This window comes from Furipterus horrens, unplaced genomic scaffold (assembly GCF_987537825.1).
Source record: "Furipterus horrens unplaced genomic scaffold, mFurHor1.1.pri manual_scaffold_11, whole genome shotgun sequence".
NCBI classification, from domain to species: domain Eukaryota; kingdom Metazoa; phylum Chordata; class Mammalia; order Chiroptera; family Furipteridae; genus Furipterus; species Furipterus horrens.
In genome coordinates this window covers 77,429,162-77,455,192 of record NW_028327181.1, presented here as the reverse complement: position 1 = coordinate 77,455,192, position 26,031 = coordinate 77,429,162, and the positions used below count along the sequence as shown (strand labels likewise).

General features: G+C 55.5%; 1 protein-coding gene and 1 non-coding gene across 4 annotated transcripts in view; both read left to right on the top strand.

The window, feature by feature from the left end:
• Window positions 1–2,705: 2,705 nt before the first annotated feature.
• Window positions 2,706–26,031, top strand: part of SRCIN1 (SRC kinase signaling inhibitor 1) — a 40,145-nt gene continuing 16,819 nt past the window's right edge. For 2 of the 3 annotated variants that reach the window (XM_090290534.1, XM_090290533.1), the window contains exons 1-11: window positions 2,706–3,002; window positions 6,221–6,319; window positions 12,777–12,800; window positions 16,546–16,741; window positions 17,378–17,576; window positions 18,033–18,126; window positions 18,574–19,424; window positions 20,470–20,562; window positions 20,773–20,816; window positions 21,101–21,288; window positions 22,383–22,558. In XM_090290534.1, the coding sequence (XP_090146660.1) occupies window positions 2,724–3,002; window positions 6,221–6,319; window positions 12,777–12,800; window positions 16,546–16,741; window positions 17,378–17,576; window positions 18,033–18,126; window positions 18,574–19,424; window positions 20,470–20,562; window positions 20,773–20,816; window positions 21,101–21,288; window positions 22,383–22,558 (2,243 nt within the window). In that variant the 5' untranslated portion in view covers window positions 2,706–2,723. The remainder of the gene's footprint in view (window positions 3,003–6,220; window positions 6,320–12,776; window positions 12,801–16,545; window positions 16,742–17,377; window positions 17,577–18,032; window positions 18,127–18,573; window positions 19,425–20,469; window positions 20,563–20,772; window positions 20,817–21,100; window positions 21,289–22,382; window positions 22,559–26,031) is intronic. The other variant, XM_090290535.1, reaches the window with a different exon arrangement.
• Window positions 15,204–15,312, top strand: LOC149998345 (U6 spliceosomal RNA). Its single transcript, XR_016507387.1, has one exon. It is a non-coding gene; the product is annotated as a U6 spliceosomal RNA (small nuclear RNA).

Here is a 26,031-nt window from a genome sequence, read left to right as displayed (position 1 = left end):
AGAGGGAGGTGAAGGGTCACAGGAGGCAGCCCCCTGACTCTGGCTGGGGCTATTTCTTCAGGGTCCAGAGCACTCCCATCTTGGCCCTCCTTCTCCTGGATGATTAATAGGTCACTTCCTTTCAGCCACATTCACTGGCCACCCTGGGTGGCCATCAGCTCCTCAAGGGCAGGTAATGAATGGGTCCCCGTGAAGATGGCCCCAGGATTTCCAGCCTTGCTTAGTCAGGAGCCATCTTCATGAATTTCCTCCCTATCAGGGAACTTTTGCGCTGTATTAACTGAATGTGTTTTTTGTTAGCTCATGTTGAACTTACATAAATTTACTTGAGCCCTGACTGATGTGGTTCAGTTGGTTGGATGTTTTCCTGCAAAGCAAAAGGTCAGTGGTTCGATTCCTAGTCAGGGCACATGCCTAGGTTGTGAGTTTTGGCCTAGGTCTGGGTGCAGGGGCAACCGATTGATATTTCTCTCCCTCTCTTTCTCCCTCCCTTCCCTTCTCTATAAACAAACAAACAAATAAATAAATTTACTTGAAAGGAAGCCTTATCTCTCTGCCACCCCAAGGAATGATATCCATGACGTCAGTGGTTGGACCTTCTAGTTGGGGTTTTTCTAATCCTTATGAAAATAAAAATATAACTATTAAACTATAAAAAGAAGTATTCTCTTGTATATCTGGCCCTCACTTTGGGAAGCACAACAGAGGATGGTGACTATGGTGGGACAGATGCTTGGGGGAAGGAGGAGGGAAAGACCCCAGACCCAGTGCCAAAGGAGATAGCAGGTAAATAAGAAAGAGCACCTAGTGTCAGGTGGCGGAGCAGGGTGGGGGGATGTCAGTGTTCCATCAATAAACAATTGTCACCTCTCAGAAAAGGGTAGTGGGAGGGGGTGTGGAGAACCTAATAAGTATTGGGGTCAAATCTGACCCCTACCACTCACTGTGGCTTTGGACATGTTCCTGGAGTTCTCTGACCTTGGTAGCCTCATCTCTGAAATGGGGCCACAGTAACACCCCCTGACAGGGGCACTGGGAAGCTCATAGGCCACGATGATGACCATCAGGCAGACTCTTGGGAGCTGCAGATTCTGTGTCCACAGAAGCTGATTATCCCTTGGTTTTGGTGGGAGGTGCTGGTGCTCCTGGGCTCTGTCCCCAGATCGACATGTCTCAGCCACAGCCCAGGGAGGAGTGTGTGTGTGTGTGTGTGTGTGTGTGTGTGTTGGGCAAGGGGCAGCTTTTCTGAAAAGTGGCTAAATTTCCACTTTCCTCCTCAGATGGACAGGAGAGGACTGAGGCCTGGCAGCAGGCCCAATGAACAGTGCATGTGTGGAGGGAGTGGACTGATGAGGGGCTGGGCTGGATGGAACCTGGTTGGGTACTGGAATCTCCAACCTCCTCCTCTTTTGCCCCAGTTGGCCCTGTGAGTCAGCCCCCGTAGGGGTACATGTGTTTACTGCAGTACATGATACCCCCAGACCTAGGCTGCACTTGAGGGGTGCTATTTTGAAGCTGGCGGATTGTCAGACTTGGGGTGTGCCGGGAAGGCTGTGTTTGTCTCCCATTGAGGGTGACCTCTGGGGATGGGAGAGGGAAATCTGTTTTATGCTCAGGAATGTGACTGAGGTAAGCCCCAGCAACTTCTGCCACCCCCTGGAACCACTCTAGAACCACGGTCCCCTGCTGGGCTGTGGGAAGGTCAACATTGAGACCAGAGGGTGGGAGACAGCAGGGTTGGGCCTGTGGAGTCCAGAAGCTCAGGGCTGGTGAATGTAGGGAAGGGATTCAGAGTTCTGTATGAGGACCTCAACCCCCGGCCTTTTCTTTGTTCGCTTCTGTGCTGTCCTTTGTCCCCTGTGCGTCCCTTATAGGTCTTGAACTTGTGTGTGTATGTTGGGAGGGGAGACTGAGTAAAGGAGGGAAAGGGTCGGGAGGGTCCTGGAAGAAGGGCTTGATCTGTTCTGTCTGCCTTTTTCCTCCTTTGAGTTTGTCCCCAATCCATCTCTCACTGTTCTCTGTGCCCAGTCTCTCCTGTTTGTCCATCTGTCTGTCTCTGGGAATGGAGGGGAAAGAGGGTCCCATGCCCCACTCCCTGGGCCTCCATCTCCTTGGGAAGCCCCGAGTGTGACCTTTGCCTACATACTCAGCCCCCCATGTATTCTAGTCCTGGGCCCTTTCCAGGCCAATCCCCAGCCTTTAGGACAAGAATGTCCTGGACGTGCCAGTCTGAGAGGAGACTGGGGTCTCCTCTCTTGACAGGAAGCTCTTGAAAGGAAGACCGTACAGGCTCCTTTCTACATCTTTTAGGAAGCATCTAAAATGAAACTCCCCTTCCCACACCTGTTCAAACCAGCGTTAAGAAGGAGGAAGGGGTTGTGTGGCTAGAAAGGTGTCCAGGACCCCAGCTTCCAGACCCTCTTTGGCCTCAAAGGACAGCAGGTCACCTGCAGTCATCCTTCCACACCCACCAGCAGAAGAGCAAGAAGCTGAACCCCGCCCTGCTCTCTGCCCTCCGCCGCTCTAGGCTCAGTCCCGCTTCCGCTCCTTCTGTCCTCTGGATGGGGTGGGCATCCCCTGCCTCACCAGGGTGCCTCTGTGCTATTCCCAGGCCCGACCCCGCCCCTCCACGCAGAGACCCCAGGCTGGCCCAGGCTGGGCGCACAGTGACCCCGCCATGTTCCCTCTCCCCTCTCGCAGATCCGGAGCGGAGCAGCCCCCCCATGCTGTCTGCAGATGATGCCGAGTACCCGCGGGAGTACCGGACCCTGGGGGGCGGGGGCGGCGGGGGCAGCGGGGGCCGGCGCTTCTCTAACGTGGGGCTGGTGCACACGTCTGAGCGCCGGCACACGGTGATCGCAGCCCAGAGCCTGGAGGCGCTCAGTGGGCTCCAGAAGGCGGACGCCGACCGCAAGCGTGATGCCTTCATGGACCACCTGAAGAGCAAGTACCCCCAGCACGCCCTGGCCCTTCGCGGTCAGCAAGACAGAATGCGGGAGCAGGTGAGTGGGGGCCCAGCGGCAGGTTGGGGCCGGGGTGGGGGCGAGCGGGGGCCAGCTGGCGGAGGAGGGGTCTGACCCCGTGTTCCCCTGCCCCCAGGCTCATTCCGATTCTGAGGATTCTGAGAGGTGTCTGGGGCAGAGAGGGAAGAACTGGAGAGTTGGGCAGTTGCCCTGGTTAACCTTTTCTGGAGCCTGCGGAGGGGGCTGGTCTGAGCCCCCAGACCTCCACCTGCAGTCCTGGAATTCGGAGCATGGGATTGGGCAGAGAGAGCCCAGCCTGTAACTCAAGCTGTTGGGCTGGGCAGAGGGGCAGGAAGGCTGCCTTGGAGGCCAAAGGAGTGGGAGGAAGAGGGGCATCTGGAGAACTAACTGTTCTGAACCTGGGGGTCCCTCCAGAAGTGGAGTTGAGACACTTGGAGTTGGCACCTCTGTGATGTGTCTCTGAGCGAGCCTCGGTTGGCTGGATTTAATGTGTCCCCAGCCCCTGCAGGGACAGAGCCCCGAACTCCTGGGGCCTTTAACCTCCCCCTCCCCCATCCTCTTCCCAATACTCTGTGTGACTTTGAACTAGAGTCCACCTCTCTTGTGCCTTGGTTTCTCTCCTGCCATCAGCAAGACTGAGAGAGAAGTTGGGGTTCCTGCCTCTGGTCCAGGGCCTGCCTTTTCTCTTTCTTTATGGGGGAAGGGGGACGCTTCCCTTGTCAACCTCTCCCAGATCCTTGGGTTCCTGGGTGCATCTCTCCACCCAACTATGGTCTTCTTGTCTGTAGGAAAGTTCTTTCTTGGAACTAGCCTTCTGCTTACAGTCCCACACTAGTGAGAAGTATCCTGATGGCAGCTGAGACTCAGACATTATCTGCCCTGGAAGAAGGGACCAAGAGGAGGGTGGTACATCCCATCAGCATCCTTTCAATTGAGTCCTTGGGTGTCAGCTTGGCTACCATGCCTGTCTGGCTCCGTCCCTCCTTCCCAGGTACTGCTGGGTGTGGCTGGGGAAGGGGAAGAGTGTTCCTACCCCATCCTCACTGCAGGGAATAAGGACACATTGACTCATTTCTGGTACCTTATCTGCCCCCTGATGTCACCCCCAGTTCTGTCTGGCCTTTGCCTTGTCTTAGCTCCAGAGTTCTCCTGGGAGCAGAGTTCTGACTGGGATAAGGGAGAGTTACAGATGAAGGAGATATGGTCCCCACTCTCAGGGACCCCCCCCTTCCTCTGTGGGTTTCCTCTGTTTGCTCTGGCTTTCGAGGAGGAAGTGGGGGCATTTGTGATCTAGATGGCATGAAAGGATAAACTTAAATGTGAGGGGCAGAGTCATTTAGGAGAGGGTTTGGAGGAGGAGAGATCAGATGGGCAGGACTGGTCAGGGAAAGCTTCCTGGAGGAGGAAGTACTTAAACTAGGCTTAGAAGGATGGAAAGGGACTGATGAGGCATCAAGAAAGAGAATGTTGTTTCAGAAGGTGCTGGGAAGGGGAGGGGAGCATAGCTTGAGCACAGTTGGTTTGGGGACTGGCACAGAAGTCCACCGGGCTGGAGCAGAAGGCTCACGGTGGGCAGGAGGTGTGCGGGCTGACTGGAAAAGTGGGGGCAGACTAGAAAAGTGGGGCCAGATGGTGGGGGCTAGAAGGGCTGTGGTTGTTTTCCATGGTGAAGAGGAGGGGATAAAAGAGGAGCTAGAGACAGGAGGAGAAGGAGAGGAAGAAGAGTGTGTGTCATGGAGGACAAAGGGAAAAGCATGGGGGGCTGGAGGGAAGACTGAACAGACTTGTTTGCTGCCTGGACCTGAGGCAAAGACAGAAAAACCTGGGTGACAGAGAGATGTTGGTGCCTCGGGAAGACATGAGAGAGTTGGGAGGGAAATTTGGGGGTGGGAGACAGGCATATGGAAGAAGAGTTTGGGGAATGGGTAGGGTATTCACAGGGTGTCCATTAAGCACCATTTGTACAGTTCAGGACTCTAAAGGGACCACTGCTTCAGGAGAAGGGTTGAGTGCCATGGAATCAGAATGGAAGTGAAACCCGGTGCATAGCATGGCCACCAAGGCAGAATGGAGTCTGAGAGGGGAGAGGGCCCATGACAGTTGGAGAGGGGGACCGGGAACAGTTCTGCACCTGAGGGAGAGGACAAAGGCCCAGCAAGAGCCCCCCCCCCCCCCCCCCGCACTTCAGCATTCAAGAGGGATGGGGAGAGAAAGGGCATTGGGACTGGCCAGGATCTGTGGGTCCTGAGAGGACTGAGGGCTCCCTTCTCGAGGTGGCGTGAGGTAACGGCCAATTTCAGAGGAGATTGGAGGCAGTACGGGAACAGGACCGTTGGCTGCAGAACTGTCTGGGGAGGTTCGCTCGGAAAAAGATGAAGACGGCCAAGGTGGCGGCCACAAGGGGCAGCAGGCCTGTGAGAGAAGATGTGGGCGTGTTTGTGGGCTTCATCCGTGTCTGTCATGTTCTTTGGCACCGAGTAGGCACTCAGTAATACTTAATAAATGAATCAAAGGACAGCACCTCATTATCAGATCCATTCGCTTACTCGGCAGCTCATTGATTCCCTCGCTTAGAGTGTAAGCGGGTAGGGCCTACGGCTGGCTCCCTTGCCCTGGGATGCTCAGTGCCTAAGCGTAATGCTGGCTCAGTAATCATTTAGGGAATGAATGAAGATGAGTGGATTTGAGGATGCTGAGGGGGCAGGGCCATGGGGGAAAGTCCTGGAGCAATCAGAAGGGGATGGGCTTTGAGCCTTAGGTGTAGTGTGGCCTTGAGGTGGGGGAAGAGTTGTGTCTTCTGAGATTGTGGGGAAGAAAGGTGCAGTGGGGAAAGAGGCACATCGGGGCAAGGACCCCTGAGAATGGTTCTCATCTCTGTAAAGTAGGAAGGGACATCTTCAGTGAGGAGGGAATGAAGAACTGGAGGAGGAGAGAAGTGGGGAGCAGCTCCTTGGCAGAGTGTATAAGGAGGTGGTTAAGAAATGAAGGAAAGGACCTCAGGAGTATCTGATGGGGATGCTTCTCCCCTGGGCTCAGGGAGCCCCAAGTCTGACAGGAGAAAAACGTGCAGAGACAGACCAAGGGCTCTAGTTAAGAGACCCGGCCTCCCTAAGGGACGAGCCAGTGTTGCCGGGTCCCTCTGCGGTGTGAAAGAATGCCCCTTCCTGTCCATCACAGTCCCCCAGCGGCTCCTGCCCGCTCCCCCTAATGGGGTGTCCCCCCCTTCGCACACACAGGTTGGCGGCTGGACCGTGGACCCCGTGTGCCTTCTCAGCTCCCTCTGCTCCCACCTCCATGGCGACTCCGCCCCTGCCGGGGCTGGCCAGCCGGCCCAGGTGAGTCACCCACCTCCACGCCAACCCCAAACCCTTGTCGGAGTTTGGCTTTGGGGAGGATTTTTTTAGAGGGAGGATATCCAGGACTTTTATTTTGCATCCCATTTTAAGGAGACTGTTATGCCCTGTATCCCCCCACCATTGTTAATTCCTCCCACTCCTTCCCCAAACCTGTAGCAAGGTTTGCCTTGGGGGAAGGAAGTTTTTGAGGGGGAATATTCAGGTTTTGAAAAAAAAATTTTTTTTTTTGGTGTGTGTTCTTTTCTCCTTTAAACAGGAGTCCCTCCCCCACCCTCACCCCATTGGTTTTCAGGAGTCTCTTATGCCCTGAACTTAATGTCCACCCCATTGCAGACCATCTCATTCCCTTATCGCCCCACCCCCACCCTTCCATTTCTGAGCAGACCCAACCTTCCGTGATGTCTTACCTCTAGGAAGTTCTTCATGATGTCTTTCTCCCACCCTTCTTGCTATGTTCAATCCTTAGTTCCAAAAATTTAAGAGGACGTTGGCAACTGGCCACTTGTTCTGAAGTTGTTTCCTGCTTCTGCATCAAGCCTCATGTTCCCGGATGGGAAGATGGCCCCTAACTTAGACAGGGGCACACTGAGACAGGGCTTGGGCTCCCAGTTCAGGCCAGGACATTACCACAGGAGAAAAATAGACATCCGACGCCCAGATGGGGAGGAGGGTTCAGGGAGTCAGAGTTACAAGGAAGAAGGGCAGCCAAGGGGGCCTCGACTTGGTGTTCAGCTACAGGAGGCTGAAGAGGTGTAGGGTCAGGGGAGCCAATGGGTGGCATGGGTGCCGGTTTCACTTGCTCACACACCTGGCTTCTCTTGGGAAGGGGCAGCAAGCCTTGACTTTTTTTTTAAGAATTATAAAAAAAAAAAAGTGATAGCCTAGGGGAAAACAACTCTCCAGAGCACCGCTGTTTTTGCTGAGTGAACTCCAGTCTGGCAACAGGATGGCATGGCTTGGCATTACCCACAGGGTATTCAGCCCCCTTCCTTTCCCAGCTTTCTGCCTCATCTTGACTGAACTTCAGGGAACAAGATGTGTCTGCCCCCAAGACTGGATGGCAAGCGGGACAGACTTGTCCTGAGTGGCCAAGTGCATGTGGAGGCCAAAATGGGGCTGGAACAGGAATGGGGATGAGGCAGAGGACAGGTGCGCTGTGCCTGGGGCATGCAGAGGCCTCCCTAGATGGAGTGTCATGGTTAGATAAGGTTTCGGTGATGAAGAGGAGTGAGGCTGGACTGGGTGAGCTCAGTGGACCCAAGATGACGGGTTCTAGGCCTGCCCACATCTGCTCTGATGGAGGAAGGAGGAGAGCTTGAAGGGACCCTTGCCTCAGAACCTTGGAATTACATACTGAGAAAAGTGGCTGTGCACAGGATTTGGTCCTCACTTGATACTTGGTGCTTACCGAACACTTCCCATACCCGGTGGCTGAGTCTGAGGCTCCTTTTTGTAAAGTGTAGGGCCAGATATGTTCAGCAAATGCCAGAGTCACACAGCAGAGCAGGATCAGAAGCCATCAAGGAAACAGGCATCCTAGGCCTCCCAGACTTGGCTGGAAATTGAGTGGTGGCGGGTTCCGGGGCAAGACGCTCTTCTCCCCCAGGACCCTAAGCCTAATCTTTGGAGATGGGGGCCTGGAGAAGACCCTGGGAAGGGAGCAGAGGCTTGATTTCAAATCGCAGCCCCTCCCCCGCTTCCACTAGGCTGTCTAACCTCCCTCCCTCCTTCTGCAACCCGAGTCCTGGGCTTAGGGCCCGCGTATCGGGTGACCGCGGCGACGCAGCCACTAGCCTCCGCCGTTCCTCGGCGGGGCTGCGCCTGCGGGGCCGCGCCGGGGAGGGGGCCCGGGAGAGGATGTGCACGGCGGCGCGCCGCGCCAGGTGGAGCCGTGGTTACCGAGGCGACCGGGGCCCGGGCCCGCTCGGCGGCGGCGGCTCTCGCATTGCAGCAAAGGGCACCGGCAGCTCCGGCGGCTGCGGAGGTGGCCGGGGGAGGGGAGAGCCCCGGTGGGTGGGAGTAGGGGCCGCCCTCCCTGCCCTGCCTGACGCGGGATCTGGGGCTCGGGGTATACACCTGTGGCCGCAGGTAAGGGGGAGCGGAGCGGTTGTGGGGGTCGGGGTCGCGGGCTCGGCTTCTGCGGGGAGCGGGGGCACGGAGATGGGGGGTGCTGCTCAGCGGCTCCGAGGGACCGTCCAGGGGTGGAGGTGCGCAGGCCGTTGCAGTTCCAGATCCCTGAGAAACGCCCCCTTCACTCCCACACCGCGTTTGCCGCCTTCCGCGTGGGCTGGGCCCCCACCCCGAAATGCGGTGGGCTCCCCCTCCCCCAACCTCGGAAAGTCATGACCTTCTGGGGTGTGTCCTCACCCCCCCACTCTGCTCCGCGCAGGTCCCGCAACCCCCCTCCGGCAACCCACACACTGCATTGGGAAGGGGTGGGAGGCGAGAGTGCCAAGGAGCATACCTGGGGGAGGGTCGTGCAGGTGCCTCGCGGTGGGAGGCGGCGGCGGCCTCGGGGTTGCGTTACTTAGCTCTAGTCTAGGAGGGCGGGTTTTTACGTGGACGCGTGTTCTCAGGAGTTGAGAGGTGGGTGTGTATGCCGGTGAACTCGGAGCCAGGGGATTAAGGAGCAGGGGTGCATGTCCCTGGAGGATGCGTCATAGGTGCTCGAGGTCAAGAGGGGTCACACACTCACCTAGCTTAAGGGGACGTCTGCCCAGGAAGGGGTGAGACCTCAGCTGTCTAGCTGGGGTAACGTTCCCAGGGGGCACAGCCCTGCCCTCACAAGAAACAGCCTTGAGAGAGACCAGCTGCCGGGGGAAGGAAGAACCCCACTAAGGGCCCCTAGGGTGGGGGATGGAGGGAGCGAACCCCCCCAGTCACCAGAAGGAAGAAGCTGTTTCATCTTCTCTCCAGGGAGTTGAGGACTCTCTGGCCTTACTTCCTTGGGTCTCTGAAAGCCTTTCCCATGAGAGTGGATGGAGGGCTTCCATCTTATCCTTTTAGAACATTTGACATTTTCCCTGACCCCTGTAAGGTTCTTCCCTACAGTGGTTACCCTTTAGTTTGCTTTCTCACTGTCTGCTGGGAAGGGGACACCCCTTCATGACTAGAGGGAGGGAGACAGCTTCACCCAGGTATTGGAAGTTTTGATTTGGGTTTGGGAGCCAGACCTCTCCTGGGCCCTTCTGTCCTCTGCCCTCCTTCCAGGGGGGTTTGGTGTTGGGAAATCCTTAGGGAAGGGGCCCAGAAGGCTGAGCAGTGCTGGGTGTCAGGAGGAGAGAGTGCTGCCAGATGAGAGTATTCAGAGATACCCCCTCCTCCCATTTTCTTGGCATTAATCCATGGTCAAATATTTGTTGAAGGCCTGCTATATACCAGGCATTGCGATGGGCATGGCAGGAGGAACAGACAACCAGGAAAAGGGTGAGGAGGTAGAGAGAGGGTGGTGAGGGTTGGATGGGGAGAGCTCCACCTTAGTGAACAAGGGAGAAGCCCTCTGCTCTGTCACCCAAGACTGTCTCATGGGTTTAACACCCTGGAAAGAGACAGAGACGGGAGGTGGATGGCATCCCTAAGGACCTCTCCTAGGTTTTCCCCTCTAAGGACACTCAGTTGCCAGGAGATTGTCTCATTCCTGGTGGGGCCAAGGTGAAAGAGGATCATTCGTCCCAGTTTCTGAAGAGGAGGGTGGGCAGGATTCACTCAGTGTGCTCCACAGGCCAGAGCCCAAAGTCCCAGGACTGTGATTGTAGCCTCACTCCAAGTTCACCAAGCACAAATGAAGCAACTCTTCCATCTTTACCCTCTAGTGGGACGTGGCTGGCCTTTCCTGTGGCACTGATGCCACCCAGTCCTTTCCCCTGGTCCCATCTTGTAAACCCTCCCTTGCAGGTCTGACTGCCCTATGGATGTGCCCAGCCTTGGGACACTGAGGTGGGCCCATGAGGACATAGCCAGTATGGCTGTAGACAGGTCCCATCCCTGGGTCCCTCCCAGAGGCATGAGGTGGGCCCCAGCCATCTGCATGTACTGAATTGGATGTGTTGACTTTGGAAGCTGGATGGACGTGGGACATCTTCTGCCTCTTTTGAATCAAGAGCGCACCTACCTGACACATGATGTCTGGGACATCACAGGCATGGGACAATGGCTGAGGTGGCCAGAGGCACCTGACCTAGCTAGTGAGGCAAAGGAGGGACGAGACTTTCTCATTATGTGTGTGTCTACTGCTTTGTGTGCTTTTACATCTGGTGTGTGTCTGTGTACATACGTGTGAGTGGGAATCCTTGGCTTTCTGTGTTTCTGTGACCCTGTGGGAGACGTTGGCGGGGTGGTGGTGGTGGTGAATGGTGCCAGTGGATGGTGTTTGTGACTGCAGTGGCACTTGTAGCAGTGTGTGTGGGCAAACCAGGGTCCTGTGGGGGTTACATGTTTGTGTACGAGTGGGGTTGGTCTCCCTATGAATATCTCTGTCTCTGAGTTTGTTTGTTTCTGAGGTTGTCTCTGACTGCGGAGGGCTTCTCTCGAAGTGCTTGTGCCCTTTTGTGGGTGTTTTGTTGCCTTGGGTGTGCTTGTGGTGATGTCCTTATCAAGGATGTCTAAGAGTCTGGGCATGGGCTCGGTGTGGGGCCTATGTGCTGTGGGCGGCCTGTGAGTACCCAGGGTAGTGGTGGTGGTGAATGAGAGATGGCAGCCTTCTCTGCAGAGCCGTCCATCACCACTGGGGCTGCAGACATGACTCTCATCATAAACCTTCCCGTGCCCTCTGCCTGGCTCTGCTTGTCCCCCACGTGTCCACTCCCTCTGCCACCCCTCCCGTTCTCAAGGCCACAGGCAGCTATGGTAAGAGCCTGTTACTTCAGCCCCTTGCCTCCCCTCCCCTGGCATTTGTGGGCATTCCCTAGCACCCCTCAGGGTGGCATGTGTCCACAGATTGTTCCAGGCACTGGCTCGGTAGGGCACAGCCTTTGCTGTCCCCTTTCCCTGCCTGCCATGTTACAATACTAATTTTTGCATCCCCCAAATTATATCTAAAGCCATAGGGAGAGTTGGGGATTGTAGCTCAGATAGGGTAGATCAAGGTGGCCCTGAAGAGTGAACCAATTAACCCCAGCCCTAACCTGGCCTCACCCCCACTCTAAAAGTCTAACTCAGGGAAAGCCTCTATTCCAGCCCCTGTCCAACTCCTCTTTGTTATTAAAGCATTCAGGTGGCCCAAGACTCCCTGACTTTGGGTTTCTTCTCCCATTGGGGGCCCTCAATCAATGTCCCTCTCCCCTGACAGTGGCTCTGAGGCTTGGGGAATCTTGTTTGCTGGTACCAGGCACCCCAGGGCTAGGCCATCTGCTGCCTCTTGTCTTCCTGCCGAGGCTGGCACTGGTCAGCAGGGTGACCTCAGCTTTGTCAAGCATCAATCAGGCCCCTGGGCAGCTCCTTCCTGTCCTTAGAAATCTGAAAGGGCTTTCTGGCCTCCCGGGAAGGCAAGGTGAGCCTAGGTTACTGTGAATGAGGAGGAATTGGAGTCCCCCTCTCCCCACTCTAGGTGTGCAAAGAGCCCTCCTCTCTCACCTATCTGGCTACAGGGTGTTGCCCATACTCACTCTCCCCAGCTCCCTGTTGCCCATGGCTCCCATCCATTGCCCAGTGCTGTAAGGTGACTGACATCTGTTCACCTTTCTCTAATCCAGGTTTATCATGTTAACAGGCCTCCCTCTCCCATATCTGCCCCATCAACCCTCCTGGGGTCCAGTTCTGACCCCACTGTGCTCACTCAAATACTTTCTGCTCATCCAACCTGTTAAGTCTACAGAATCTTGCTCCACACTTAAGCCCACTCATCTGGCCCCAACCCCCTCTTTGCAGCTTAATCTCTACTTTCGCAGGCCCTGCACCCCAGTGAAGCTGGACAATTGACTATTCCCTCAACACACACTCTGCTTGTCTGCCCCAGGGCACTTCCCCATGCTTTCCCCTCTGCTCAGCTTGCCTTTACCCAGTCTGAGCTGCTCATTTTTAAAGACCTAGCTTAAATGCCACCTCTTCCAAGAAGTTTCCTCTGGCTTGCCATAACCAGATGCCATTTCTCTGACCCTGCAGCTCTGATTCATTTCTGCCAGGGTCTTATGGGTTCCCTATATCATGGTCATTGGTGCCTTTTCCCACCTGTGACTAATAGAGGACAGTTACTGTGACTGGAATGTGTGGCTTGTAAATATCAGGAACGGTTCTCCCCACCCCGAGCCCTGGAGCCTGCTCAGGACCATCCTGGCTCTCAGTAGAGTATGGGATGCACCAGGCATAGCTTCCTTCCTGTTCCTGCGAGGGTGGAGGGCCCATGTCCCAGGGCCTAGTGCTGAGCTCCAAAGGTCTCCAACCCACTCCTACATTCCCCACCCCAACCCCTCATAACCATCTCTTCTCTTATTTCCATCAGCAGCCAAACTACTGGAGTTTCAAGGTCAGTGTGTGCTGCTTCTGCTTCCATGACAACTGCATGTGCTCTCCTGCCCCACCTCTCCCTGCACAGGCTTTGCACAGGGGTGTGCTACTGCTCGGGCCCTTCTGGCGCGGGCGGAGGGCTTTGGGGCTGCAGGCTGTGGCTGCTGCTTTGAGAGAGTTGGGGTTTGCCTGCCAGGGGCTTATGGATCCAGCATGGGAGCTTGGGCCACCCCTGCTGGGGATCTGAGTTGGGGATACTCAGGCTTTCCCAGGCCACGACTACTGGCTCTAAAGCAGGGGCCTGGGTCCCATACTCTTGCTGAGGGCCCTGTTCTCTGAACTCAGATCCTGGAACTTCATCTTCCAGGGAGGCCTTGTGACTATGTTGGGTCCCTCATCCTGTTCTTACTTTCCACTACAGGGAGCTGGTCAGTGCCAGGCAAGAGACTCACAGTCCTATACCCCCAAACCTGTTGCCCAGATGGAGGGGTAAGCTAAGCTCAGGAATGGGGGCTTCATGCCTCTTCTGGAGAGTCTGGACTATCTATAGCTGGGGAGCTGTGTGCCCCTCAAGGGCATCTTACGGACCCTGGGGGAGCACCTTTGGGTGCCTCCGCCATCTTCCCTGGCACCTAGGCCCAGAGCTGAACCAAGTTAGACCACTGCTGTGTCCTGGAGTCTCTGGCCCCTCAAGTCCCAAGCATTGTGACAAGAGTTAGGAGGTATCCACCCCAGACTCCCCAGTGTCATCTTGCACTGAGTCTCTTGTTTACATGCATTCTCTCAGCGAGAAGGTGTCCTTGAACCAGAGAATCATGGAATCAGAGAATCATGGCATCAGGCATAGACTTTCTGGAGGAGGCAGTAAAGTGTAGTGATGGCCAGACCACCTGGTGGTGAATTCCAGTCTGCTACTAGCTAGCTAGGTGACCTGAGCAAGCTACCTAATCCCCTGGGCCCCGGTTTCTCCTCTGTAAAATGGCACAATATCTGCATCTTAGAGCTGTTGTAAAGAGAGAAGAAATGAGATCCTGCATGTCCTAAGCACAGTGCCTGGCTCATAGGGTGCCCTGCCTGATAGCTTACCTCATTCGCCTTTAGAATCGTGGATACTGACTTGATTCCCAAATCAGAATCACTTTGGGAACTTGTCAAAATCTTGAACCCCATGCCCTACACCCCAGAGATTCTGATTCTGTGAATGTGGGGTGCTGGAAAGTGTTTTTAAAAGCCCCCAAATGATTCTGCCCCAGTCTGTGGAGAGAGTTTGGGACCCACAGAGCCGAGTCTGTTGGCCTCCACTCAAGGTTCCCTCTGTCTGATCTCAGACCAGGAGTCATAGGCTCCCTGGAACACCTCCAGTGACAGGTGCTCACTGCTTCCCATGGCAGCCTCTTTCCTGCCTTTGGGAAGCTCTGCTTTTATTACTGTTTTGTTTTCTTGCCATATCCCTCCTAATCAGGAAGTCCACCTGGATTTTTCGCTCCCCTCTGCCCTCTTGTCTCATCCCAGGGATGGAGATAAGTGAAAACAGGCTTTCTCTCTTCACAAGAGGGTTTTCTATGAAGGCTGTGAGACTAGAAAGGTGGCCATAGGGCCAAGACAGAGACTGGGCCATGGGCAGGGCATGTGGGCATCTCTTCCCCCAGGCTCCCCTGTATAGGGTCCGGCCTTCTCAGGAGTTAGCAGTCCCTGGGATCCCGCCCCCCTTCATTCTGGCCCCTGTTCTGTCTTCTTACTGGAACCCCACTTGTGCCCTCCAGGCACTGTGGCCACCTCCTGCTCTTCATCCCTGCTGGCTGCTCATTCTGCCTTAACTCTGTAGCCCCTCATCCACACCAGCCTGGCAACCACTGACCTTCCAGTTGCCTGGCAACCCCATCACCACCAGACCAGACCTGGTTCCCCACATTGCCTCAGGGCTGAGGTGAAAGAGAAGGTCACAGTCTGGCATTGGTGGTCAGCCTAGATCTGAGCTGTGGGGACCAAAGTCTGGGAATGGGCACCCTCCTGTCCCCCCATCCAGTTCCTATACTGCTTTCCTCCTCCCAGGACCCATGCCTACCCATGGTCAAGGCATTGTACTTGAGGTTGGATACCCCCTGAGGTTCCCAAATCTGTCCTTCCACATTCCCAAGCCCTTGAGGCCACTTTGGGGACAGCTGGGCACATTGCCCATCAGGGGAAGATACTCTCTGTTTTCAAGAGTGCTAATCCAATTGGAACATTAAATTGAGTTAATACAAAGATGGAGATTAATTAGGGGTTAATCAGGATTTGGAGAAGGAGAGAGCTGGGGAGGAGAATAAATTATTCCTTTTTAGAGGTACTTTTACTGTTTTTTTTTCTAATAATTACAAAAGTAACATATTCTGATTGTGCAAAATTTGCCCAGCAGAAAAATGTTTAAAGTAAAAAGAAAGTGCTCTCTTTGGCAGCACATTAGTATTAAAATTGGAATGAGATAGAGAAGATTAGTATGGCCCCTGCACAAGGATGACACGCAGACTCATGAAAAAGAGAAAGCTGTCTTAGCCGGAGACAACCAATGTTAATAGTTTTGAGTGATTTGTTGTTTAAAATAGGTAATTAATTTTATAGAAAAATAAAATTGGGCAACATGATTTATCCTGATAATATTTGTACATAAAATGTATATGTATATGTAATCCATATATGTATATAATGTACATAACATGGAATGATGTAGATCTGATTCATTATATTTCTTCCTTGAATAAATGAGTTTCTGACAACAATCAGGTTTGAGGGGAGGGGCTGGGGCAGACGGCAGGAACTGTGGTTGAGTGACAGCCCTAGCCTCCAGCTAAAAGTAGGCTCTTAAAGTACAACATAAATCATGGTGACCCCTTCCCCATGGAGAGAGTAATCGAACTCTTCCTGTGGTAAGGAATAGTGACACCCTTCCCTAGCCCCAGTCAGATATTACCCTCAGCTGTAGCTTTGGGACAAGAGGCTGTCATGGTGGGTTCCAGGGACTGTGTTTTGGGAGGCTAGCTGGTTGGCTGTGTGGCAGCATGTGTCTTACAGGGGAGGGGCTAAGGCCTTGCAGTTAATGCCATGTGTATGTATGGAACATGCCAGGCTTAGCATGTGCATTGCATGAAATAGGTCATCTGTTTGAAGCTGGGGTCCAACTGGCTTTGGGGGGATTGAGATGATTTTCCCAGTAATCCTAAATCAAGGACATTGTTCCCAGCTCTGTGAGGGCCCATACCCTACCCTTCCCCAGAGCTGGGATCCTGGGGTCCCTAGCTCTCTTGGCTTTTTCCCTGGGCCCTGCCTCCTGCCCCCAACCCAGCCCTCTGAACTCCATGAAGGATAAATTCGCCACTCACCAATCTGTCGCTTAATTAACGTCTGGAACTAATGCCCCAATTTGCTCAATGATTCTGCTGCTCACCTCAGTGACAAATCTGTGTTGTTGTTGTTGTTCTTTGGAAGCTTAAAATAGCAGGCATGTCCATGGCTCCTACTCAGAAGGTTTCTTGTCCAGCTTCCCAGGGTGCCTGAGTCCTTTGCCCACTCCTTACCTGCTGGGTGTCCCAGGGAGGCCAAGGCCCCAAGAGGTTGGGAACTCTCCTGCAGCCACACAGCCAAGTCTGGAATCCAGGAGACCCTCCTGTGTGTGTCTGTCGCTGGCTAGTGGGGGTTCCCAGGGTCTGGATGGAGACAGCGGGCAGAGTGGGCAGAGCAGGCAGAGCGAAGGGCTCATGCTCTGTTCCTTTCATGCGCCTCTGCAGACCCGCAGCTCCCGCCACACTCAGGGGACCCAGCCCGGGCTGGCAGACCAGGCGGCGAAGCTGTCCTACGCCTCAGCTGAGTCGCTGGAGACCATGTCGGAGGCCGAGCTGCCTCTGGGCTTCAGTAGGATGAACCGCTTCCGGCAGAGCCTGCCCCTCTCCCGCTCAGCCAGCCAGACCAAGCTGCGCTCACCAGGTACTGCCTGCCTGTCCATCCCCCTTCTGGCCACTGGCTCCTCCCCCCTGCTCTGCTTGCCCTGTAGCACTCTTCATTCTCTTCACCATTCCATCTTCTTCAACCATCTTTCTAGAAGCCTCTGCCTCCCTTCCCCATCTCCCAACGCCCAGCACTCTCCTCCCTCAGAGCCTTTTCCTCCTCAGTTTCTCTTCCCAGCCCTCCTTCCCTCTCCCCCCTCTCCTCTCCATCACCTCTCTCCCCAACCCCTCTCCCTCAGCACCCGCTGCCCTATCTTCTCTCCTTTAGCCCCCTCGCTGCCCCTCTTCAGCAGTCCCCCTTTACTTCATACCCTCCCTTCTCACCCCTCTCCCGCTCATCAAGGACTCAGATTCTGTCCCACCTGCTCCCACCCAATTCCATTTCCTGGCCCAGGCTCCAACCTGCCTGGGGTCAAGGAGGTGGTGGCTTCAGAGGTCAGCAGCATGAGGAGTGCCTGGGTGCATCTGCACTCGGGAGCAGCGTCCGGTCTCAGACCCTGCCTCTGCGGGGCCAGCGCCGCTCCGGCTCCGGAAGGCCCCCCTCGCTCTCGCGGCCAGCGGCGTGGTGGTGGTGGTGGCCGTGCTGGCGGCGGCACTGACAGCGTCTCCTTCGCAGGGGTGCTGTTCCTGCAGTTCGGGGAGGAAACTCGGCGCGTGCACATCACGCACGAGGTCAGCAGCCTGGACACCCTGCACGCACTCATCGCACACATGTTCCCGCAGAAGCTCACCATGGGCATGCTTAAGTCGCCCAACACCGCCATCCTCATCAAAGACGAGGCTCGCAACGTCTTCTATGAGCTGGAGGATGTCCGGTGGGCGTGGCCCCGGGGGGTGGAATGAGTGGGCTTTCGCGTACTCCTCCCCCGTGGGGGGCTTGGCTATGCAGACCATTCCCCAGCCCCCTCCCGACCCACCCCCAGTCCTTCCTCTTTCCTTCCGGAGCCCTACCGCCCCGCCCCCTTTCTCGGTATCTCAGCCCCACCCCCTTCCCTCCACGTTGTCCACCTCTGCTGGCTCTGGTAGTTTTGAGCTAACCTGAATCTGGCTGTGGGGCCAAGGAAGTGGACGGGGTGGAGGCTTCCGGGTGTGTGTGTCAGCGGCAGGTAGCCTGAGGCACGACATCCACCGAGCAAGGAGTTAGAAAGGGGTAGGAGATCCTGGCCCCTCTTGCCATCCCTCTTCCCTCTCCCTTGAGTAGCTGCCCCTCCTCAACAGAGAGCTAGGAGACCTTGACCCTCTGAACAACCCCCTCCCCGCCCGCCCTCCAGGGACATCCAGGACCGCAGTATTATCAAGATCTATAGGAAGGAGCCACTTTACGCCGCTTTCCCCGGCTCACACCTCACCAACGGGGATCTCCGGGTATGGCTGGGGGTGTCCAGGGCATTGGGGAGGCTGGTCAGATTGCGTCCAGGAGCACAGTACCTTGTCATCGGGGACAAGTGTCAGCTTTGGAGAAGGGAACATAGAGGCTAAAGCAGAGGGGGCCTCCATTAATTGTGGGGTCGTGGATTTCTCCAACACACCTCTAGATATTCTAGACGATTCTTCCAGGAACCACTCCTTCCCGCTGGGCTTCCCCACCCGTCACCATAGGGTAGGCTGCGGGTTTCCCCTCTGGTGCCTCTTCGTCGGCCACTTCTTCCTCCATTCGGGAAGCCCTGATGGGAGAGGCGCCCAAGATGCAGCCGGAGCGAGGGAAGGCAGAGAACAGAAGGGACTTAGTGTCAGAGGGAGGATGCTGGCTCCTCAAACAAGGGAACCCGTTTGTGACCAGCCCTATGGGGATCCGGACTGTCTTCTGCACAGAGAGAGATGGTGTATGCGTCGAGGGAGTCCTCGCCCACGCGGCGCCTCAACAACCTGTCGCCTGCACCGCACCTGGCGTCCGGCTCACCGCCGCCCGGGCTGCCGTCGGGGCTGCCGTCAGGCTCCCCATCACGCTCGCGTCTCTCTTACGCCGGGGGGCGCCCGCCCTCCTACGCCGGCAGTCCGGTGCACCATGCGGCGGAGCGGCTGGGAGGCGCCCCGGCCGCGCAGGGCGTCAGCCCCAGCCCCAGCGCTATCTTGGAGCGGCGGGACGTGAAGCCGGATGAGGATCTGGCGAACAAGGCGGGTGGCATGGTGCTGGTGAAGGGCGAGGGCCTCTACGCCGACCCTTACGGGCTGCTCCACGAGGGCCGCCTGAGCCTGGCCGCGGCCGCCGGCGACCCGTTCGCCTACCCCGGTGCCGGCGGCCTGTACAAGCGAGGCTCGGTGCGCTCGCTCAGTACCTACTCGGCCGCCGCGCTGCAGTCCGACCTGGAGGACTCCCTGTACAAGGCGGCGGGCAGCGGCCCTCTCTACGGGGACGGCTATGGCTTCCGCCTGCCGCCCTCATCGCCGCAGAAGCTGGCCGACGTGGCAGCGACACCCGGAGGCCCCCCGCCGCCTCACAGTCCCTACTCAGGGCCGCCTAGTCGCGGCTCGCCGGTGCGCCAATCCTTCCGAAAGGACTCGGGCTCCTCATCCGTCTTCGCAGAGAGCCCCGGAGGCAAAACCCGCAGCGCTGGAGGCTCCTCGACAGCTGGAGTCCCTCCTCCTGAGCTCTTCCCCGGGCCTGGGGAGCGTCCGCTCGTTGGGTTTGGGCCGCCTGTGCCAGCAAAGGACACAGAGACCAGGTGAGGGTCGCTCACGAGGCCTCAGGGCCGTGGGAGTGGGGTGGAGAGAGGGCACTGCAGTGTTTGTGGCAGGGTAGTTGTGTCCCGGACTCTGAGACCCCGAAGTCCTTTGTGGACACAGAGTAATCTAGTGGGGTCACCAGAGTATCTTGAATGTAGCAAGGAAGGCAATGGAGAGGTGGACATGGCATTTTCCTTCTGTCTGCAAGACCTTAGGGGTGGACACAAGGGCCCCAGGCAAGGACTCTGGAACCCTGAGTTTGTATCAGGTCCCTGAACTTGTTTCCCTAACCAAAATTGAGGCCGAACCAGCACTCTTTAGTGCCGTTCTTGCCCAGACAGAATGTGCAGCTGAGAGCTGTCCAGCACAGGGCCTGCTGAAGTCCACCAGGGCAGGGGTGCTGGTAAGAAATAGGGATGGGGAGAGAGAGAGGCACATTTACTTAGGTAGCCTCCGATTCGGGGAACTCTTGCCCAACATTCAGCTCCTTCCTAAGGATGCAGGGCTGGAGGAGGCAACCAGGGCACTCACCTGCCCCCTCTGCCCTCAGGCAGTGCTGCTGAGAGGTAAGAAATGCTTTACATTCACACAGCTCTTTTGTGGCCTGTGTGCCAGGCAGTGCACTGAGCACTGTCAATGCCAAGTTGGGCAAACCCAGCTCTGCCTTGTTTAGTGGGGGAGACATATTAAAAATGCTTGTACTTCCCTTGGGACGGTGTACAGGGACTCCTTATGGCTGCTGGGGACTCTGGGATGGCTTCAGTGAAGAGGTAGGGAAGAAGGCATACCAGGCAAGGGGGAAATGTGTGACAGCACTGAGAAGCAAGGGTGGGCCCATTAGGGAGTGAGTGGTGAGAGGTGAGGCTGCAGAGGGAAGGGGTGACTGTCATATGGAGACAGGCTTACCAGTGCCATATTGGGGGAGGGTTCGTGGACTTGATCCTTAGGTGTTGGGACCCTTTGAATTGTCTGTGTAATGGGAGGCTGGGCAGGAGGGACCCAATGCCTAGAGAATGGTTTGCTCAAAGCCCCTATCCTCCCCAGGGAGCGCATGGAGGCCATGGAGAAGCAGATCGCCAGCCTCACAGGCCTGGTGCAGAGTGCCCTCCTACGAGGCTCAGAGCCTGAGACCCCCAGGTGAGGCACTTCTCCCAACACCAGTCAGGGTGTGTGGCTGGGGCAAGTGGGCAGCAGGAGCCCTGGGCTCAGCTCTGCCAATGTGACTGGGTGTGAGTCCCTTCCTTTCTCTGGATCTTCATCCTGAGATCAGCAGGCTGATCTCACCTGGCTTTGACTGTCTGGGGCCAGCATGGACCCTCTGATAGCCATCTTTTTCCTGTGTCACAGTGAGAAGATTGAAGGCTCCAGTGGAGCAGCCACGCCCTCAGCACGTGAGTGACCTTTCCCTCCTCCACAGGCCATTACACTTTCAAGCCTCGGATTCCCAATCTGTAAAGTGAGGGTTAAACAATAACCATATCACCAGGCTTGAAAAGATAAATGAATAGTCACCTCAGCCCAAGATGTCTTTGCCCTGGCTCCCCATAGAAGGGCTGACTACCATCTGGGGTAGGGAGTCAGTCCCGTGCCTCTGTCAGTACTGTATGTGGGGGACCTTGCCCCAATCCCTCCAAGGCTCATGATTTGTTCTCCCACCCTTGTGGTCCGTCTGCAGCCTGCGGATCAGGTGGCCGGAGCAGCGGGGCCACCCCAGTGTCCGGCCCTCCCCCACCCTCAGCCAGCAGCACCCCTGCAGGACAGCCCAGTGCCATCAGCCGTTTGCAGATGCAGCTGCACCTGCGTGGCCTCCAGAACAGCACCAGTGACCTGCGCGGTCAGCTTCAGCAATTGCGGAAGCTCCAGGTACCGCTCTCTGCAGGACCTCACCCCTGCCCGGCCCCCTCAGAGCCCCCCTACTTGCGAGGAAACTTATTCCCACAAGCCCCGCCCCATCCCCTACTCGCTCAGTCGAGTACCTCCTCACCCCTCATTGGGCCCCTCTCCGAACGGTTCCTCCCCTTCCTCTTCCTCGAGTTCCTGCCCGGTCGCTGACTCTCTGTGCCCCCTCACCAAGCCCCTACCCCTCATCGGTGGGTGTCCCCGTCACTGAGCCGTCCTCCCCTTTCCCTGAATCCTCACCGCTCGCCTGGAGCCCCCATTCACCACACTGAGCCGCCTCCCCCTGTCAGTACTCAGGGAAATCCCAGTTCCTTCCAGCCCTGCATTCTTCCCCCTCCCTTGGCGGAAGCCCTTTCCCCAGATCCCCTCAGTTCCCCCGCCGTGCCCCGCCTGGCAGATGGTCCCCCCAGTCAGGAGCCTGGCATCACTGTGCCCGCTCCTCCAGAGGGTACTAGAGCCCGTCAGGTGAGAATAATGAGCAGAGACAGGCTGGAGGGGGGCAGAGAGTTGCCATCTGGGCAACGGATACGATCTCGCCCACACCCACCATTGCCCCAACTTGGCCTTACAACTGGGTTCGAAGACTAAGTCAGTCTGCCCGTCCCAGCCACGGAAACTCGATCAAACCCCAGTGCTTGAGTCCATCAAAGCCACGGCCCTACCTAAGGCCACTCCTTGTCCCCCAAATATCCCGTTCTCCCCGCCTCTGTATTTCCCCAGCACAGTAACCTTGTCCCCCGCCCCCACCCCCGCCATCCTGCTGCTCACGTTCACAGTCATGCAGCCGCACCTTCTGCATGGGCCAACTCAGCACTGCTCCCTCCCCCATCCCCATGCCGTCGTCCTCCTGCCTCCGTCCTCCAGAACTTAGCTCTTGGCTTCTGCCCCCCACCATCCCACCCTTTCGCTGCTGCTCCCGGCCACAGCCGAGCAGCCGCATCTGCTGTGGAGCCCGCCAGGCACTGGGCTGTCCTCTGCCTGCCTCCTCCTGGCCTTTTCCCTGATGCGAGCCTCCATCCCCGCCCACCCCGGTCCTTCGGTCCATCTGCATTCGGCAGCTCCAGAACCTGGAGTCGCTGCGCGTGCTCCTGAAGGGCACGGAGGCGGAGCTGAGCATGCGCGTGTCGGAGGCAGCGCGGCGGCACGAGGACCCGCTGCAGCGACAGCGCACCCTGGTGGAGGAGGAGCGGCTGCGCTACCTCAACGACGAGGAGCTCATTACCCAGCAGCTCAAGTAAGCCGGGCCCCGCAGCCGAGGGAGGGCGGGGGCTGCGGCCAGGGCAGCGCGCAACCTGGTTTCACTGGGAGGCGCAGCTCCTCCCGTCCTTCTGAGTCACAGGTGACTGTCTGTTCTGAAGCCTGATTACTTTCTCCTGTGTGGCCTGATTTCTCTGTGACCCATAAACCTTTGACCCTCTGGCACAATTCCTGATTTCTTTTTTCTGGCTTGATGCCTGCTTTTGCTATGGTCTTTCTTCCTAATAGTCTACAGTCAGGAGACTCCATGGCCTGCAGCCTCCCTTTCATGTGGCCAGCTGTCTGATCCACTCTGCCCTCTGCTTTCATTCTGGCCTGTGACCTGTGTAAAATGACCCTCCAGTAGAGTATTCAGGTGGAGAATTAAGGTGTTGCCAGTTTGGTCAGCTTAGTGCTGACCAGCCACTGTTGCCAGCACTCCAGTTCCCTAATCTCTGAGACCAGGTACAGCCAAGAAAAAACTCTCCTCCCTTCCTAGTACAGCTCTAGCTTTTCCTGAAGGAATGAGGACTGGAGAACGCCCCACCCCCAAATGCTTAGATGTGGAAGAGTTAAGGGAAGACAGTTCTCTGAACCAAATTTAGCAAATAGCTGTCTGGCCAAGATTCGATTGTCTGGCACCACTGAAGGAAGAAGCTGCCTTTTGCTGTCAGTCCACTGTGTGGGCACCCCCACCACACTGCAGCCATCCCTTGTCAGAGACAGAGGCCCTGCTCCTTCCTCTGGCCTCCCTCTTGGTGGCACAGGGCATAAGGGGACCTGAGGTCCAGCTCCAGCACTGAGAGGCTGTGTGATCAGGGCAGTTTCTGCCCTTCTCTGGGCTGCAGCTTCCATGTCTGTGCCCAGAATTAAGGCTTCTGCAGTTCTTGGGTTCAACTGGCCAGTGACTCAGGGAGCCAGGAAAGAATACTCAGAGGAGCCCAGCTTCTTCACCAAGTCATATTTGATTGTACCTCTTGCCAGGAGCTCCTTGAGAAGTGCCCCTGCTCCTCAGCCTTTGGTCCACACAGCCTTGTCCCCAGGACCCCTTGTAGCTGACATAAAATAAGGGGTCATCCCACTGGAAATAAGCTGGCTACAGCTACTCCATCACTCCAGGTGTGGAAACTTAGTGACAACTCCAGTGAGATCTCTGAGTAGACTGGCAGCTGCTGTCCCCCCCAACCCAGGGAATTCTGTTACCTGACTTCTCTGTCCTCTCCTTGCTCCTTTTCACACTGCATATAGGAGCTGGGTTGCGATTTTCAAAAGGGACTTTATTGAAACATTAAAGGAAAATAAAAGGAAGTATAACAACACAGGCAGAAGAAATGAAAGGACAGATTTATGCTTTTGTCATATGAATGTCTGGTCCTCGGCTTCCTGGCCTTTGGTTCTCCAGGAACACACAGACTCACTACCCCCTGCCGTGTTACTCAGACTGCTCACTTGAGAGAGCTTGGGGGGCAACAGATTGCTTCTGGTAGGATTTTCCATCCACTTTGAAGGGGGCTTCTGCCCTACTGAGGTGGGACCTGGGCTGGACTACACACCAGCCCTGCAGTGGTTCCAGCTTGGCCAGGAGGGCTATCCCTGCCCAGCCCCCATAGCCTCCCTGGGCATTCGGTGGCAAGCAGGCCCCTTCTTACCCTTGTACATTTGCTCTTGCTTGGCTTTGCTCCACCCCATCTTCTTGCCCTGACATCTTGCATGAAGTTAAGGGCAATACTGTGCTTCATTCAGTTTGGCTTACTAACCTATACTTCTAACCAAGCACTTGATCTCTGTGTAGACAGTGCCCTTGTGGGCGGCCTCTGCTTACTGAGACCTTTTGGCCTCTGGAGCCTAACTTGCCCTAACCCAGGGCTGCCTTTGTAGGCCTGTGACCTGTGCAGTAACATGGGGCCCCATGCTTGGTTTAATGCTGTGCTATCACTGTCTTGCAATTCTTAATTTTCTAACTAGGGGTCATTTTGCATAGGGCCCCGTAGATTATATAGCAGGTCTGTCCTTACCCTCCCCTCTTAGCACCTCCAGGAGTAAACCTGGGTCTGCAAAGCCTGACCACTTTCTGATCCCAGTATCTTTGCTTAAACTGGTCAGGGGCTCATTTGCAGAGCCTGCCCAAGTTAGAGGCCCCAAAATCAAGGTGCTAATTGAGCCTAAGGTGGGGTTGGGGGACGGCAGTGGTGGCTAGTTCATTCTGCCTGCGAGTTGCAGTGTTGCCTTCTCCTAGAGACGTATCTGCATCCTCCTTTAAATGAGGGTCTCTCCCTGCTCAGAGTGATGTTTGGGAGTGACTGTTTTCCAGAACTGGTACACTTTGAGCCAATCAGGTGCCACACAAAGCAGAGTAGAGTAATTTTTTCCCATGTGAATCTCCCTGAGCCTCTTTATTGATTGATTAATTTTAGAGAGAGATAGAGGAAGTGAGGGGAAGAGAAAGAGAGAGGAACAGCGATTTGTTGTTCTACTTATTTATGCACTCATTGGTTGCTTCTTGTATGTGTTCTGACCAGGGATCAAACCTACAACCTTGGTGTATTGGGATGACTCTCTAACCAACTGAGCTAGCTTACCTGGCCAGAGTGAGCCTCCTTTTTTTTTTTAATGCCAAAGCCAGTTGTATTAGTTAAGGCGGCTAATTAATTACTTAGAGTTGCTGCTATAACAACTCATGTAATTCTTCAAAAGTATTAGACATATATTTCTTATGAAACAGTATTGGGTGGGTTAGTGGAATGGCCTTCCTCCATGTAGTCATTCAGGGACCTGGGCTAATGGAGGTTTTGTCATCTTTAATATGTCCCTTCCGAGATCACCTACAAGATCATTGCGTTTCAAAACAAGGAAGGGAAAGAGAGCATGGAAGAACTTATATGGAAGGTTTGCATGGGCCAGGTCTGGACACTGCATGCATCCCTTTCATTTATATTCTACTGGCTGAACTTTAGTTGAATGGCCACTTTAACTGCTGGGGAGGCTAGGAAATGCAGTCTGATGTCTGAGCTACTATTTGTCTATGTGAAGACCGGAGGTAATGATGCTCCCCACTCGCAGAATTTGTTGTGAGGGTTACATAGGGCAGCCACAAAAAGCACATGGATGTGCCGCAAGAATTTTTAAAACATGCAAAATAGTGACCTCTTGTTCCTTAGATCGTCAAATAAAAAAGTGACAACAGCCAACACAACAGTAGCCATCTGGCATGAATGAATCAAAATTATACCTGCTTTTTGTCAGATCATCAAAAAACATATTTTTGGTGTGCTGCAGAATCTTGGTAATTAGTTTCTGTGTGCCATGAGATGAAAAGGTTGAAAATTGCTGAAATAAAGTAATGACAGGGAAGGGCTGAATGTGGCACCTGGCATACTTAGGGCATGATAGCTCTTGAACTGGTATCGCTGAGTCACAAGGTTTTATCCTTGGCTCTAGCATCGTCTGTCTTTTTACCCGCTAGTTGAATGA